At 52.5% G+C, this 17560-nt stretch overlaps 1 protein-coding gene across 2 annotated transcripts in view; it reads left to right on the plus strand.

The window, feature by feature from the left end:
- CERK (ceramide kinase) overlaps positions 1-14337 on the plus strand; it is a 58659-nt gene extending 44322 nt beyond the window's left edge. Inside the window, exons 8-13 of one of the 2 annotated variants that reach the window (XM_017529436.2) lie at positions 90-242; positions 3043-3148; positions 5139-5215; positions 6875-7080; positions 8755-8963; positions 11679-14337. In XM_017529436.2, coding sequence (XP_017384925.1) covers positions 90-242; positions 3043-3148; positions 5139-5215; positions 6875-7080; positions 8755-8963; positions 11679-11751 — 824 coding nt within the window. In that variant the 3' untranslated portion in view covers positions 11752-14337. The remainder of the gene's footprint in view (positions 1-89; positions 243-3042; positions 3149-5138; positions 5216-6874; positions 7081-8754; positions 8964-11678) is intronic. The other variant, XM_037738893.1, reaches the window with a different exon arrangement.
- The last annotated feature ends 3223 nt before the right edge of the window (positions 14338-17560 follow it).

Here is a 17560-nt window from a genome sequence, read left to right on the forward strand (position 1 = left end):
AGGGGCGGGGCCGGGTGGAGGGGCGGGGCCGGGTGGAGGGGCGGGGCCGGAAGGGAGGCTGTGTTCTTCATGGGGCTTCTCTCCCACAGGGGACTCGCTGGCCATGGATGTGTCCTCGGTCCACCACAACAGCACGCTCCTCCGCTACTCCGTGTCCCTGCTGGGCTATGGCTTCTACGGGGACATCATCAAGGACAGTGAGAAGAAACGGTGGCTGGGTCTTGCCAGATACGACTTTTCAGGTAACTCAATGCAGCCTCGTCCCCCGCTGTCCCCGCCCCGACCGCCTTCGCAGACGTTACCCGACTGAGCCCAGGGACTGAGCCCAGGGACTGAGCCCAGGGAGCACCGTCAGAGCGGGGCGCCCACCTGCGTACAGACGGGAGCTAAGGGCCTTGCGAAATGTGCGGTGGCCAGAACGTGGTGAGGTCTGGGCTGAAACAGGGATTGCTGTGAACCAGATCCTACCCCCTGGACCCCAGCATAAGCCACAGGATGGACACCATGGGGGCGCAGTCCACTCCCGAAGCCCAGGTGCTGGAACCCTGAGGCCCAGGCCACCAGCCTCTCACATCCGTTAGGCAGGTGACACAGGCCGCCCCACACAGTTCAAGTGGAAGTGTTAATTGGAAAAAAAAAATCGTTTTGTACATATATTTTAGTGTTTTTTTTTGAGACATGGTCTCCATCTGTCACTCAGGCTGGAATGCAGTGGCACAATCACGGTTCACTGCAGCCTTGACCTCCTAGGATCACATGATTCTCCCACCTCAGCCTCCTGAGTAGCTGGGTGACAGCTAGACTCTATCTCAAAAAAAAAGTAGAATTTCAGCCTGGGCAACATAGGGAGACCCCATCTCCACAGAAATTAAAAACAAAATTAGCCGGGCATTCCGATTACTCAAGAGGCTGAAGCAGGAGGATCCCTTGAGCATAGAAGGTCGAGGCTGCAGTGAGCAGAGATAGGGCCACTGCACTCCAACTGGGGTGACAAAGCCAGAGCCTGTCTCAAAAAAAAAAAAGAAAAAAGGAAAGAAGAAAATATGTAGAACGTGAGGTTTACCATTCTTGCTGCCCAGCTCTCCCAGCTCTGTACAGATAAATTCACTTTCAGATAAATCTGTATCAAATTAAATCAAGTAATTCCTGATACTAAAATCTTAACCCTTTTTTTATGAGAGAAAGAAATAGTAATCCGGTAAACTTTACGAAGCTTAAAAAGACCTAATGAAATTAAAAACTAGTGTGGCTTGAAAATTAAAACCTAAGAAATGCTAAAGTTACGTATTTATCTAAAGTTTATTGAGAAAGGAAATGCTGAGAAAATTAGAGAAGCCACGAGGATTTTAGGAAGCGATTTGGGTTGTGCCATTCGCCCGACCGCCCTTTGTTGAGCCCGATGTGGCTCTGTCCAGCAAGGCCCCTGGGACGCCCCCTCCCCCCACCTGCTTGCTGCTGGGGTGGGGGTGTCAGGCAGCCCTCTGGATCCCCGTCCTCTCTTGGCCCTCAGTCCATCATTGCAGGCAGTGGCTGCAGCTCTGTTCCTCCCACCAGGATGAGAGCCCCGAGGCAGGAGGCACCTTCCCGGTCTTGGGATCCCCATCCTGGCCACGGGGTCTGAGATGCTCTCACAAAGGTGGGATTGGATTCAGTGGCTGTGAGGCAGAAAGCATCTGGTTGTTCTGGGCAGTACAGAAGGCGTGGTTGGAGAACAAGCATGTGGAAATGACGCACTCTGTGGAGACGTGGAGTCTTAGGTGCCAGTAGGACATCTGGGGCCCATCAAGATAGGAAGTCAGTGAGGGGCCCCCCTGGAGGCTACATCTGGGTGATGAGGCAGCTGCCCCGCCCAGCCGCCTGCACTTGAGCGAGGAGCTGGCTTGGAAGGTTGCTGACCGGTGGGTTGGCCTCCTCCCAGGGCCCTGGGCACGACGTCCCCGTGGGACCCCCATGGGAGGAGCAGGGAGAGAGGCCAGAGCCACCATGCAGGGAAGTGGAGTTGCAGCCTCCTGGAAGGGCCTGCCCGACGGGGCAGGAGGATGGCAGTCGCTGTTTCTCCACACAGCAGACATGTACTGAGTGCACTCCACCCGTGCCTGGCCCATGTCAGGTGCCACACCCACAGACAGGGCTGCGCTGGGGACAGTCGGGAGCTGAGTTTCAGGCACACAGATGTCCTGGGAGCCAGACTGCTCTTGCTGGTAGCTTCTCCCACCCGTGGGCAGTTCACACTCAGCTCGGTGCTTGCCATCTGTGGACAAGGATGTGTTCGGAGGACGGAGGCCTCTGTGTGTCGGGGTAAGGTGGGGGGCAGGCTCCCTGCAGGCCATCGCTGCCACATCAGACATCATACAGGGCAGCACCAGCCCCAGCATCAGACACGGAGGAGTGGCAACACCCTGAGACTCGCAGGACACGGCCTGGTTCTGGTGTGGCCCCCGGCACCCCGGGGCCCCCCTCCTGCCTCCTGCCCAGTCCCTGCTGCCCTGCGGGGTGGTGTTTTCCAGACAGCCCCATGGACAGCACACACATTGCCTGGAAGGCGGCTCCGGACTTTAGGTGGCAGTGTGGGCCTGGCCTCTGTCCTGAGCTCTTCAGGACGTCACGGGGCTGTGGCTGATGACTCCAGTGGGGGCCAAGACCTGGGGCAGGCGAGAGCATCACCGACCCTGGTGAAGGGGTGGAGGGGATGACCCTGAGCCACTGGAGCCCACAGGCCACATCACTGAGGCCACGAGGGGTGGCTGATGGCAAAGACCCTGCTTTGTCGGCATTGAGGGTGGCCAGAGCCCTGGGGTCCCAGCATCACCGGGTGTCAGAATGCGCCAGCACTAAGACCAGATGTGCTGTTGTCCTGTAGGAGGGCCCAGACCCTGCCACTGTCCTCAGTGGTGACATTGCCTGGAGCAGGCCGGGCCTCTCCCTCCCACAGACCGTTTGGGCAGATGTGCTCTCAGCAGGTTTCTGAAGCTGCCAGGCACAGCATGCTAACCAAGCCGTGACCCTTGTGGATGTTTTTTCTTCACCGTACTCTGTTCCCAGGTTTAAAGACCTTTCTCTCCCACCACTGCTATGAAGGGACAGTGTCTTTCCTCCCTGCACAACACACGGTGGGATCTCCAAGGGATGGGAAACCCTGCCGGGCAGGGTAAGCGCATTTCTTTGTGTGTTTCTCTTGCAAAAGACGGGAAATAAAGTGGGGCGGTTAGGAAGGTGAATGCAGAAGTATTTTCCCAATGTGGTGGAGGGTGCTGGATGTGGCGCGCCCAGAGACACGATGCCTGTGATGCCCATGATGCCCTGGGCTTGCGTGGGGCTTGCTCTCCCCATCTCTGTCCCCATGGTGTGCATGGGCAGCCACTCCTGTGCCAGGGATGAGGACTCTGAGGGAAGGTCCCACACCCACTGTTGGAGTGGGGGCTGAGCACAGTGTTTGCCCCTGCTGGGGCTCCCTTTGCCCCCTGTGGGGGTCTGATGGAGGAGAAATGCAGGCAGGAAAGGATGGCAGATACCTTACGGGTGGCTGTGCCTTTGCAGGGCGCTGGCAGCAGGACCATTAGTAATGCTGGCTGGAGTAGAAGCGGACCCTCCTGCCCACACCCATGGCTGAGACCCTCACCCATGTTAGCCCCATGCTCCTAAGCAGGAGCCTGCTCTGCAGTTAGCAGAGCCCAGGCCAGGCACGCCCTCAGCCCCACACGAAGGCAGGGGACCCCCAGCAAGAAGGCTCAGGCTGGCAACAAGGGTGGGCCCCAGGGGATGGGTGGCAGAGCCAGGGCAGCTGCCCAGGCAGAGGGAATGCAAAGGGAAAGAGGCAGCCTGCCAGGGAGGGGAGGTTCAGTGGAGTCAGCCATGACTAAAAACGCTGTGCTCGGCCGGGTGGGGTGCCTCATGCCTGTAATCCCCACACTTTGGGAGGCCAATGCAGGTGGATCACAAGGTCAGGAGTTCAAGACCCGCCTGGCCAAAATGGTGAAACGCTGTCTCTACTAAAAATACAAAAATTAGCTGGGTGTGGTGGCATGCACCTATAATCCCAGCTACTCGGGAAGCTGAGGCAGAGAATTGCTTGGACCCGGGAGGCAGAGGTTGCAGTGAGCCGAGATCGCGCCACTGCACTCCAGCCTGGGCAACACAGTGAGACTCCATCTCAAAAAAACAAACAAAAAACGCTGTACTCTCCCCTTATGTTTGGTGCCCCAGCTTGGCCACTGCAGGCTCTGCAATGGTGAATGAACAAGCAGGGGTTCCTTTTCACCTGGTGTATCCCCACCTTCACTCCCACACAGTGTACTCAATAATATCCCACCAGTGTAAATAGAACCTCAAATAAATCTAAACGTGGTTGTCCCAGGCTGTAGGACCTCACTAGTGACCCTGGAGGGCACCTGAATGGTCATCCTGTCTCCGCTCTGCCTTGGGCTGAGGACATGGGGCTGTGGAGACAGCTGTGCTGTTGTGAAGGAGACAGTCACGCAGACTTCAGAACCTCCTTCTCCTAGGCCCTTTCCTTTTTTAAATGGGGAATTTCAGACCATAAAATCAGAGTCTTTAGAGGCAGATGCAGTTTGAGTCACTGCACCACTGAACTCAGTTGCTGTTGGGCAAATTCCGCCAGAGCACGCGCTTGTCCTGTTGAACAGTGCGTGAGTCTAGCAGCACCCAGGAGCAGAAGGATGTTCTAGACCGATGACTACGCTCTCAGCTAATGGTGCCGAGTTACTTGCTTGTGATTGACTGGAACAAATAATCCCTGTGTTATTTGTTGTCTGAAAGGAAATGACTCCTCGCCCCAGGAGTCCGCTGGTGGAATGAGTGCCCTGGTCATTTCTCCCAGCCGGGCTCTGTTAGCTGAAGGCCAGGCAGAAACCGTCTCCAGGTGGCCTTCAGCGTCTCATGCTGTGCTTCTCCTAATGTCCAAAACTTTCAGAGAAGGACATGTTGAATGTGTAATTTTAGAAGTAGGTCTAATTCTGAGACCTCAAATAAATATGCCAAAAACTATTTTTAGTTAAGCCTTTGCAATGGAACTTTTTCAAAACTATGTGAAAAGAATGTGAATACTTCTATATGTGCCAAGCACTGGCAGTGCACCTGGAACTACATATGTAAAAGGTGGCGATATTCTTGTCTTTCAGGTGCTTTGTTTGCAGGCAAAGCAGGCAGCAGCTGGAGGACGAGCAGAAGAAGGCGCTGTATGGTTTGGAAGCTGCAGGTAATTCCTGAGAAACAGGCTCAGTGTTGAAACTGCGTGTGCTGGAGTTTGGGTTTTGTCCTCTCTCGGTGCACTGCCTCTTCTCCCCGCCCATCTTTCCTTTTCCTTTTTCCCGTCTGGCACCAGGCATCCGTTTCTCCTTAGCCCCAGGCAGCTTCAGGTCTCTGCCACTTGCCGTGTACGATGGTGTGGAGCAGCAGGTTTTGTGAAAGGCCCCATTGCCCCTTGTGAATCGCTGAGCCTGGCCCCCTGTCCCAGGTGCTGTAGAATGTGGGGTCAGCAGATGTCCCACTGAGGGCTTGCTGGTGACCACCTCAGGCTCCAGCAGCCTCACAGTCTTTGTCCAGCAGAGGCAGCCTAGGCAGCGTGCAGTGAGTAGGTGTGGCCATCTGCCGGTAAATCTTTATTTATGGACACTGAAATTTAAGTTTCATAGAATTTCCACATGTCACAGAATATTCTTCTTCTGAGTTTTTTTTTTCTTTTGTTTTCTTTTTTTTGAGATGGATTTTCACCCTTGTCGCCCAGGCTAGAGTGCAGTGGCATAATTTCAGCTCACTGCAACTTCCGCCTACCGAGATCAGGCCATCCACCTGCCTCAGCCTCCCAAGTAGCCAGGACTACAGGCATGCACCACCACTCCTGGCTAATTTTTTGTATTATTTAGTAGAGTTAGAGCTTCACCGTGTTGGCCAGGCTGGTCTCGAACTCCTGACCCCAGGTGATCTGCCCGCCTCAGCCTCCCAAAGGGCCGGGACCACAGGTGTGAGCCACTGTGCCCAGCCAGTTTTTTTCAACTATTTATTTATTGAGATAGTCTCACGCCATCGCCCAGGATGGAGAGCAATGGCGTGACCTCGGCTCACTGCAGGTTCCACCTTCTGAGTTCAAGCGATTCTCCTTCCTCAGCCCCCCAGTAGTTCGGATTATATGCGCCTGCCACCATACCTGGCTAATATATGTATATGTATATAAATTAGACAGAAATATAAAAAATATATATATTTTTTAGATGAAATTTCACTCTTGTTGCCCAGGCTGGAGAGCAGTGGCACGATCTCAGCTCACTGCAACCTCTGCCTCCTGGGTTCAAGTGATTCTCCTGCCTCAGCCTCTCCAGTAGCTAGGATTATAGGCATATGCCACAACACCTAGCTAATTTTTGTATTTTTAGTAGAGATGGGGTTTCACTATGTTTGCCAGGCTGGTCTCAAACTCCTGATCTTAGGTGACCCGCCCGCCTCGGCCTCCCAAAGGGCTGGGATTACAGGCGTGAGCCACCACGCTGGACGTTTTCAACTATTTAAAAATGTGAAAGTTATTCTTAGCTCTCGGGCCACACACAGGTGGATGGCGGGCCGCATTTGGCACACAGCTATGGTTTGCTGACCCTTGTCCTGAATCATGGTCCAAAAGTCACCAAGCGAGGAAATGGACAACAGTCCTGTCTTCCAGGAAGTGACCCTTTGGGTACCACTTCCTGCGGGGAGCGAACAGTTCCATGGTGGATGTTTTTGGTGTTGAGTTAGAGTCGATTGCATGAAGTGTTTGCCAAATGCATGACCAGGTGAGAGCCGGGATGGCCTCACACCGTCCCGGTGCAGGGCGCTGCCTGGCGCCATTGGAACTGTGACATCGCCATGGTTCTTTCTGTTTCAGAGGACGTGGAGGAGTGGCAAGTCGTCTGTGGAAAGTTTCTGGCCATCAACGCCACAAACATGTCTTGTGCTTGTCGCCGGAGCCCCAGGGGCCTCTCCCCGGCTGCCCACCTGGGGGATGGGTCGTCCGACCTCATCCTCATCCGGAAATGCTCCAGGTTCAATTTTCTGAGGTTTCTCATCAGGCACACCAACCAGCAGGACCAGGTAAGTGGGGCTTTTGCACGGACTCTCCACTGGTGAGTAATTTATGTTCCGGCAATCCCTGGTTTATATGTTGTAGGGATTCATTATAATTCAAGGGAAGGAAGGACAATTTTTTTTTTTTTTTTTTTTTTCACAAACTTTAAACTCCTAGTTACAACTACTCCTTGTAAAGTTTCATTTAAAAATATAAATATCTGAGGCCAAGCACTTTGGGAGGCTGAGGCAGCGGATCACCTGAGCTCAGGAGTTTGAGACCAGCCTGGGCAACATGGTGAAACCCCACCTCTACTATAAATACAAAATGAGCCAGGCATAGTGGCTCGTGCCTGTAATCCCAGCAACTCAGGAGGCTGAGACATGAAAATCACTTGAACCCAGAAGGCGGAGGCTGCAGTGAGCCGAGATCATGCCACTTAACTCCAGCTTGGACGACAGAGCGAGACTCCATGTCAAAAAAAAAAAATGTATATATATATATATTTATATACACACACGTATATATACATACACACACATATATATATACACACATTTATATGCATATATACACAGACATATACACACATATATACACTCATATACATATATATACACACATATTTATATGCATATGTACACAGACATATAAACACATACATATATACACACACATATATACATATATATACACACATGCATATTTGAGCACAGAAACTGAGAGGTGCAAATGTTTATAATTCAACTTCTTCTCTGTTGTTTCTCTTCCTATTTAAAACCAGAACAAAGCAATACAGTAAAGACTTAAGTGGTTCTTGAAGCCACTTCAAATAGAATCTTCGGGCTCCCAGAAATGGTTCTGTTCCGGCCCTCTGGCCACATCTTTCTGTAGCCCACGCAGAGGAAGACCTGAGTCTCCTCATGCTCGAGAAGTGGAACTTGGGGTTGCAGTCTTCAAATTTAGTCACATTTCTTTTTTTACTTAAGTTCTATTTAAGATCTAGTCTAATGCTATTTTTATGTGGCTTTTTAAGTAGTGCTTGTTAAAAAGAGAATACAAAATTCCACAAATCACTGCTAATTAACAATCAGAATCCTGTAAAAAGCATTCGTCATTGTAGATAAGCTGTGATTTCTAAAAGCATTAGAAGTCATTCTGACAAGTGCTGGGGAAGGTGGGAGCGGGGGAAGCTGGGCTCCGGGGAAGGTGGGAGCAGGGGAAGCTGGGCTCCGGGGAAGGTGGGCACCAGGGAAGGTGGGCACCGGGGAAGGTGGGCACCGGGGAAGGTGGGCACCGGGAAAGGTGGGCACCAGGGAAGGAGGGCTTCGGGGAAGGTGGGCTCCGGGGAAGGTGGGCACCGGGGAAGGTGGGCACCGGGGAAGGAGGGCTCGGGGGAAGCTGGGCTCCGGGGAAGCTGGGCTCCGGGGAAGGTGGGCACCGGGGAAGGTGGGCTTGGGGGAAGGTGGGCTCGGGGGAAGGTGGGTGCCAGGGAAGGTGAGTGCCAGGCTTCCCTTCGTCTCTGAGCTGTCAGGTCAGCCGGAAAGGGAACCCCAGGGCCCTACACAAGCAGCTGCATCCTTCGGGAAGGGCCATGTGTGCACCAAGGCCTGAGAGAACTCGCTGTTGGCCTGGGCCATTCTGCCGCCCCACCCGGAGGACATTAGAGCTGAATTGTCCTTCTCACTGTCTCTTGGTAGTTTGACTTCACTTTTGTTGAAGTTTATCGCGTCAAGAAATTCCAGTTTACGTCAAAGCATGTGGAGGATGAGGACAGCGACCTCAAGGAGGGGGGGAAGAAGCGCTTCGGGCACATCTGCAGCAGCCACCCCTCCTGTTGCTGCGCCGTCTCCAGTAGCTCCTGGAACTGCGACGGGGAGGTCCTGCACAGCCCGGCCATCGAGGTCAGGTACGTGCAGGGACCTCCGGCCACCAGCGCCAGCCCCTCCAGCCCCGAGGTGTCTGGTCCAAGCTGCCTCACCGAGGGGTATTCCCTGGGGCTTTGTAACAGAATGTTTTAGAAATTCACTTTTCTTTCCCTATGTCAGTATTGAAGGAGAGGCCATTACACACATTCTGGGAAGATGCCAGGGTGCGAGTCCTCCTGCGTTTGGTTTGCAGATCCTTTTCATGGGTGCTGGAAGCCCCTCCGTCTCATTCTTTTTCTCTTCCACACTCTGTGCCCGAGGCTGGCACTGGGCTCTTTGCCCTGCCATTCTCTCCCTCTTCCCCCAAATAACTCAAAAGGTAGGCCGAGGCGGGCAGATCACTTGAGGTCAGGAGTTTGAGACCAGCCTGGCCACTATGGTGAAACCCCGTCTGTACTAAAAATTCAAAAAAAAATTAGCTTGGTGTGGTAGCATGCACCTGTAATCCCAGCTACTCAGGAGGCTGAGGCAGGAGAATCACTTGAACCCGGGAGGTGGAGGTTGCAGTGAGCTGAGACCTGGGTGACAGAGCGAGACACTGACTCAAAAAAACTCGAAAGACAAACAAAGGAAACCGCCTTTATGGGCAGTCCTTGATCCACTGAATCCACCAGGGAAGCGTGGGCCTCAAGGGCCATGGCCAACCACCAAGTGCAGGTGCTCTATGCCGGGAGGGGCAGGAGGCAGCAGCGCTGGGAAAGGCACCCCAAGAATGGGAAGGAGGGGAGGAGGCCCGAGGGAAACTTGGTGTTGAAGGCCATGCAGCGTGGGAAATCCATGGAGGCATCTATGGCCAGACACAGAAGTTCGGGGTCCCTGGGGCAGGCGCCATGTCCCCCCTCTGGCTGGCTGGGTGGAAGGTGGAAGCAGTGTCCTCCCACATCGACTGGGGCCCATTGTATTTGGAAATTTGTAATATATCACATAACTAGCAGGAATTTGAGCGCAAAGAAAATTGTTTCTCCTTGGAAAGACACAGTAACAAGCAAGTTGATTTTTTTTTAAAGGCCATTGAATTAGGTGTGGACGTGCAGATTACATGAGGCTGGGGAGCTGGTAAAGCTCTAGGCGGGTTCTGAACTGTTGGCAGGTATCTGTCAGAGCTTGGTCTACTTCAAGGAAGCCCAGCTGGACACTCGTGCACAGAGCGTGGCTCACGGGAGAACCGTGGCAGGCTGGTCGGCAGGCCTACGCCTTCTGCACCAAAACCTGGGAGACAGATGGCCCTTGAGTGCTTGAAGTCACAGCATATAAGAGGATGCCACCTCTCTGCAGACAGCTCCTCAGATCAGTGACTCCTCCGCCAGCCAGCTCCGGCTCTAAGAAAGCTTCTCCTGTTCACATCCAAACAAACCTAATGGAGAAGGAGGTCTCCACCCCTCTCAAGGCCCGGGTCTGCGTGCTGCTTTCTTTCTGTCAGGGTGGTCGTTGGAAGGTCCTAGGAACACCCACTGCCCCAGGCAGCCGTGCATAGGGACTTTCTCTGTCAACTCGTGACAAGTTTGGGAAGTGGGATTATTTTTAATATTGGCGTACGTACTAAAGAAATAGAATAATTTGAAAATTAGGGCAGGCATCAAATAGGTCCTGTCTATCTTGGTAAACATTGCTATGCCTTGAGAAGCACACCACTTTTTAAAATATAATTTGTGTGTGTGTGTGTGTGTGTGTGTGTGTGTGTGTGTGTGTGTGAGAGAGCGAGCCCAGCTCCATGGAAACACTCTGTCATTTATTTTTATTTTTTAATTTTTTGAGACAGAATTTCACTCTTGTTGCCCAGGCTGGAGTGCAATGGTGAGGTCTCGGCTCACTGCAACCTCAGCCTCCTGGGTTCAAGTGATTGTCCTGACTCAGCCTCCCAAGTAGCTGGGATTACAGGTGGGATTACAGGCGCCCACCACCACACCTGGCTAATTTCTGTATTTTTAGCAGAGACAAGTTTTCACTATATTGGCCATGCTGGTCTCAAACTCCTGATCTCAGGTGATCCGCCTGCCTGGGCCTCCCAAGATACTGGCATTGCAGGCGTGAGCCACTGTGCCCAGCCCCGGCCTGCCACTTAATGCAGGGGTTTAGGTTACTTAAATATGTCTGAGAAGGCTGCGATATTATTAATACATGAAATAAACAGAGCTGTCCTGTGTGGAAAGATGGCACTGACCCAGGGATTCACTCTGGCCACTGAGCCCCTGGGAAGGGGACCTCCAGGGGTCCCCAACCTGCTCCTCAAGCCTGAAGGCTCTTGCTGGCATTGGGCCACCTGTCCTTCTCATCTGAGCATTCCTCACACATCTCTTCCACAAATGGAGTCGCCCCACACGGGCTCCCCACAGGCCGTGCACACTTAGTACTGCTGAGGACATTGAGGGGGTGGGGTGGTTGGGTGGAGTGGGCACAGGCCAGAGTGGGCACTCTGCTTTCCGTGGGAGCATTGTCATCTGAATCAAGTGTGCTGATGCCCGTATTTCCCACCTGGCCATCAGTGACCCTTTACAAACTTGGCATCCTGGGAGTCTAAGTGAATGACTCCACACCCAGGACCCGTCATTTCGGGCTGAACTCCCACAGCCCACGGCGACATCTGACCATTCCACGGGGAGTGGGCCCCCGCCGCAGCCCTTGTCTGGGAGTGGGGCTCAAGACCAGCCTTCAGTGAGGGACGTGTGGGGCTTACATGTGGCTGCTTGTCTCTGCAGGGTCCACTGCCAGCTGGTTCGACTGTTTGCGCGAGGAATTGAGGAGACTGAGAAGCCAGACTCGCACAGCTGAGCCGCCGGCTCCTGCTTTCGAACTCGGAAAGTGTGAAAACTTTAAGAGAATTATTCCAGACTCATTATGTTGAGATATACATTCAAATTTAGAAATTTATTTTTGATAGTTAAACCTTGATTTTAGAAAAAACACCTTTTGTCAACAATTTTGTGACATATTTGGCATTTTCAGTTCTTTTGCGCACCTGCGGGTTCAGCTCACGTCACTTCCCCTTAGCGGACGCAGCTGCTGATGGGGGCATTGGCTTCTTAGGTCTTAACAATGTCAACAGCGTAGTTTAGAAAATGGCTCGTCAGTGGCTCTATTGCAATAATTTTAGGGACGTGATTTATGATTTCCACGCAGGTCACACCATCTGGGCCTGAGGTAGCGGTGGGTCACTTTGATCCAGTTTGCGGGACTTATTCCGTAATGGTCTGTGGGCAGGTTTTGGGAAGTGGTTGATTCTCTTTGCCTTCATTTCACCTTCCTCTTAGTTTACGGTTAGGTCATCGCTGCTTGATCCCCACAATACTGTGCAACTGCAATGCAACGTGGTTCCGGCTTCAGGTGACCCTCGGGAGGTAGACCACGCCCACGCCAGGAAGGGCGCTGGGGGCCTCCATGCCTGCCTCATCACGGCACGACAATCCGGCTGGGAGCGCAACCCCGGCGCCTGTTCTGGGAGCACAGATCCTGACCCCTGGAAGCGGGCCTGTGTGGAGCACTGGCAGGTTTTGTGCTGCTGAAATGTCACATGCCGATGCCTGATAGTGACGCGAAGCGCCTAACACAGCCGGGCTTGGCGGCCCATCCGGAAAAAATGGGCCGCCCGTGGAGGAGGGGCTGTTCCCAGACTCCGGAAGGATTACTTGGGAGCGGGCCCTGAAGTCTGTGCCTGAGGTCCGGATTTGTTCTTGCCTTTTCTTCACACCAAGTTCTCTGTATTTATCGAACATCTTGTCCTTTTACACCAGTGTAGTGTGAACTGTGTCTCCGATGTTTGTCTTTTGTCTCGAAGCCATGGTGGATCGCTGGTTTCCTCTGAAGCACGAGGGCTCTGGTGGCCAGAGGACTCTTCCCCGAAGGCATTCCTGCCCCGATTCCAGGGCACCCCTCAACTGTGTACTCCGTCCTTGTTTAGTGCGTATCCATGCCTGTGTAGATGATAAGATGTATGTAACTGAGTTTTGTTTGAAATAAGAGACTATGCGGCTGAAACTTTGGTCTCTAAGGAGGGGGCCGTGGCCGTCTGGAGCATGTGTAGACACCGTTCCTGATGCTGCCGGGTGGGTTTTGCAGAGACTCCCTTAGTGATTTCGCATTTCGCAGGCAGCTTCCATTTTCAGAATTCCCTGGCATCGATTTCTGTTTTGAAGCATACAGGAAACTTCCTATTTCCTTGTTCAGCCCCACCCAGGTCAGGCAAAAGGGCAGCTTCAACGGCGGATTTTATGGACCACATTATCAGAGATCATTTTGCAAGCCAAATGGTGTAATAATGAATAGTTCAAAGAAAAATCTGGGTGTAAAGAGTAAATATGCCCTGGCTCTTTCTACCACCGTTTGCTCCTGGTTGGAAGGAAACCAAAGATGTAAGACAGGCTGCTCTTCCAGACGGGTGGTGCCTGCCTGTGCCTCACAGCCCGTGCAGCCCACAGCGTGCCCGCTGTCCGGGAGGCCGTGGCTGCCACAGGCACTCTGGAATTGCGCTCCTCACAGAGTTTCCCCAAAAGGTTCTTCTAAGCCTTTATTTTCCCTGGTAAATGTTTCTTAGCTGGGTGTGGTGGCTCACACCTGTAATCCCAGCCATTCGGGAGGCTGAAGCAGGAGAATTGCTGGAACCCAGGAGGTGGAGGTTGCAGTGAGCTAAGATTGCATCACTGCACTCCAGACTGGGCAACAGAGCGAGACTCCGTGTCAAAAAAAAAAAAAAAAAAGTTTCCTATACACTGGCCTGCCCTAAAACCCACCACCAATTTTAGCAAAACAGTCCAGGCCAAAGAGGAAGTGTTTTATGTTGAATAAGAAACCCAGCCAGTCCACACGGCCAGCTCCCAAGTGGCTTTGGCGATACTTGCCAGCCACCTGCTGACATTCAGAATCTCAGACCTCAGGACTGCTGTTGAGGTAGTGTGTGTCTGACACCTGCCAGGAGCCCCTGGCTCTCTGTGCGCAGGATGGGTCACCCCCAGACATTCCCGCTTCATAGGCTCTGATTTCTGGGGAGCCTTTTAGATGTAGCAGATATACAGCACCTGTACTTTGCTGTTTTAAGGAAAAAAAAAATCCGAAGTGCTTGTTAGATAGTGAAAACTTAGGATTGCTTAAAAAGGTAGTTTTAGCTTCCTCTGTGGCTCCCTGCTGCAAAACAATTAGCAGAGATGCAGTGGACCTGATTCTAGTTTGTTCTAATGGAAGTGAGTGGGCGGCACTTGCCTCTGACGGCAGGGCTTGACTTTGATCCTGAACACCTTGTGTAACGGGGAAAGACTGCGTGAAGTGATGGCCTCATTCTTCTAATCTTGCTGGTTTCGAGATTAGAAAACGACATTATTTGATCTGATATGTTTGAGAAGACAAAAATAAAGTTACCTGGGCAGATATGGCTTGCTGTCTTTCCTTTACACGTTCCTGTTATTTCCAAAGCAGAATACTTTTCATGAAAACACACACAATTTAAAGAACAAGAATAAAATGGACCAAAGTGTCACTACCACGTATGCCAAGAATATAATGAACCAAAACCAAAACAAAAATAAATAAACTAGATAGTTCAACTAGAAAGTTTAACTAGAAAGCTCAAACTAGAAAACTGCTGCACAGCAGAGGTAATAATCATGAAAGTAAACAGACAACTTACAGAATGGGAAAAATGTTTGCACACTATGCATCTGATAAAGGACTAATAGCCAGAATCTATAAGGAACTCAAATTAGTGCACACACACACACACACACACACCCCACACACACAAATAATCCTGGCTGAGCACAATGGCTCACATATGTAATCCCAGTACTTCGGGAGGCCAAGGTATGCAGATAGCTTGAGATCAGGAGTTCGAGATCAGCCTGGCCAATGTTGTAGAACCCTATCTCTATCAAAAATATAAAAAATTAGCTGAGTGTGGTGGCAGGTGCCTGTAATCCCAGCTTCTCAGTAGGCTGAGCAGAGGGTGAATCCAGGAGGCAGAGGTTGTAACGAACCAATATGGCACCACCACACTCCAGCCTGGGTGACAGAGTGAGACTCTATTAAAAAAAAATAAATATGCCAGGTGCAGTGGCTCACACCTGTAATCCCAACATTTTGGGAGGCCGCAGCAGGCAGACCTCGAGGTCAGGAGTTCGAGACCAGCCTGGCCAGCATGCTGAAACCCTATCTCTACTAAAAATACAAAAAATTAGCTGGCATGGCTATGAGCGCCTGTGATCCCAGCGATTCGAGAGGCTGGGGCAGGAGAATTGCTTGAACCTGGGAGGTGGAGGTTGCAGTGAGCCAAGATCACACCACTGCACTCCAGCCTGGGGAACAAAGCAAGACTCCATTCCAAAAAATAAATAAAATAATAAATACTTCATAAACATTAACTTGTTAACAAACTTGGTGGTATGTTCTGTTTGATCCCTACTAACAGACAAGGAAATGGGCACAGACAGGCTAGGTTACTTGTTCAGAATCACACAGCCAGTGCACAGCAGTGTCAGAAGTCAAGCCCAGGGAATCCCTCTGCAGTCTGTGCTCTTAACCCTGGGCCATGACACATCATCACCCACTGGGGCCCAGGAAGGGGAAGGACTCACATCTGAGGCCACACAACCAGGGTCCAGCCCCAAGCAAGCTCTTTCTCCACAGATACAGAGCCGCTTTTGGGCCCCTCCTCCCTTCTTTTGGTGATAGTTTTGCCCGTCGGCATCCTGTGGGCAAAGGGGAGGCTGAATTTGTGGTTTGTCGGTGTCTTTCAGGGAATGCAGCTTGATGGAGTCAGTCTTTGCGTGCAGGGAGAGAAGTGGAATGGAGGCTGGCTGGATGACTGGGCCTAGGCCTGCAGATGAGGGAAAGGGGCAGAGAGGACAAGGGATGTGTCCTGGCACTGATATTGCTGAGAGAGACCCCAACCTCCAGGAGGGGCACGCAGGCATAAGGTAGTGGCTGCTGGTTCCCCAGTTGGTGAACAAGGGCTGGCTGTGGGAGGGGCTCCAAGAGCAGTGGGGAGCTGTTAAAGATTCCGACCCGGCCAGGCACGGGGGCTCATGCCTGTAATCCCAGCACTTTGGGAGGCCGAGGCGGGCGGATCACATGGAGAAACCCTGTCTCTATTAAAAATACAAAAATGAGCCGGGTGTAATGGTGCACACCTGTAATCCCAGCTATTAGGGAGGCTGAGGCAAGAGAATCACTTGAACCAGGAGACAGAGGCTGCAGTGAGGTGAGATTGTGTCACTGCACTCCAGCCTGGGCAACAGAGCAAGACTCTGTCTCAAAAAAAAAAAAAAAATATATATATATATATATTCAGACCCAGCCTCTACCCTCTGCAACACTTTGTTGCATAAACTGTTCTCCTAGGGCAGGCGTGGAGGGGCCCATGCCTGGGGCACCCAGGTTGGCAGGTAGCCTAGTGGATGCCTCTGGGGAGGCCTCCCTGACTACAGGCCGGCCGTGGAGTGCTGCACAAGAACTCACTTCCACCTCCCTTATGGTGGTGCTGTAGGCAGCCATGTTTGACACCATGTGACTATGCCTGGTGGTCACATGACCCCAAGACACCGCGCCATAGGTCAGCCCAGGACCAATAGCTGGTAGCAGGAAGCAAGGAGCTGAACCGGTGGATTTAGCTCTGGGGACTTCAGCCTGGACTTCCCAGAAGAGGCAGCTGCTGATGGTGTCCCTGGAGGGTTGAGGATGCAGGGAGGCCTGGGGGTCTTGGGGGTCTTGGGGAGTCTCGGGAATTTAGGGGGCCTAGGAGAGCTTGTGGGGCTTTAGGAGGGCTTAAAGGGCCTTGTCGGGGAGGCCTTGGGGATCGTTGAGGAGCCTGGGAAGGCCTTGAGGGGTCTCTGGAAGATCTTTTGAGACTTGGGGGCCTGGGAAGCCTTGGGGGACCTCCAGAGGCTTAAGGGACCTTGGGAAATCTTTGGGACCTTACAGGGACTGAGGCTTTGGGCAGGCCTTGGAAAGCAAGCGGGGATGGGAGGGCCTGGGAAGGCGGGTGGAGCAGCTCCCCCAGAGGGCCCGGGTCACGCTGTGGCCACGACCTAGGCACTGTGCTCCGGCTCCGGGACCCCTGGTCATTCCCTCCGTGTGATGGGGGATCCCAGGCCTGCCCCAGCATCCCTGTGACAGGGACAGGCATTGCCCCTGCTCTGAGGCCTGCAGGCCCCACATGCCACTCCCATGCAAAGTCACCCCAAAAGCACACGAGGTTGTGGGGTCTCCCAAAGTCTTTGTGGGGCGGTGGAGGAAAGACCCCATTGTGAGACATCTCCGTGCCCCCAGATCTCCTCTCACGCCGACAGCCTCTCTCTTCACTGGTTCGTATTAAGTGCCCAGCACACAGGAATGTGAGCCGTCGTCATGACTGCAGTCAGCCTCCTCACCACTGTCACTGACTTTGGGTTCTCCTTCCCAGGTGGCCTCTCAGGATCTCTCTTCTTGCCTCCAGCGACCTGGAGCCCTTCGTGTGGGAACAGACGCACCCTGCGATGCTCCTCACGTGAAACAGGAAGAGACTATAAATGAAAACGCCTTCCCCCGTGGGGTTTAGGTTTTTTTCCTTTCTTTCCTTTCCTTTTTTTTTTTTTTTTTTTTTTTTTTTTTTTTTTTT

This window comes from Cebus imitator, unplaced genomic scaffold (genome assembly GCF_001604975.1).
Source record: "Cebus imitator isolate Cc_AM_T3 unplaced genomic scaffold, Cebus_imitator-1.0 Scaffold59, whole genome shotgun sequence".
NCBI classification, from domain to species: Eukaryota; Metazoa; Chordata; class Mammalia; order Primates; family Cebidae; genus Cebus; species Cebus imitator.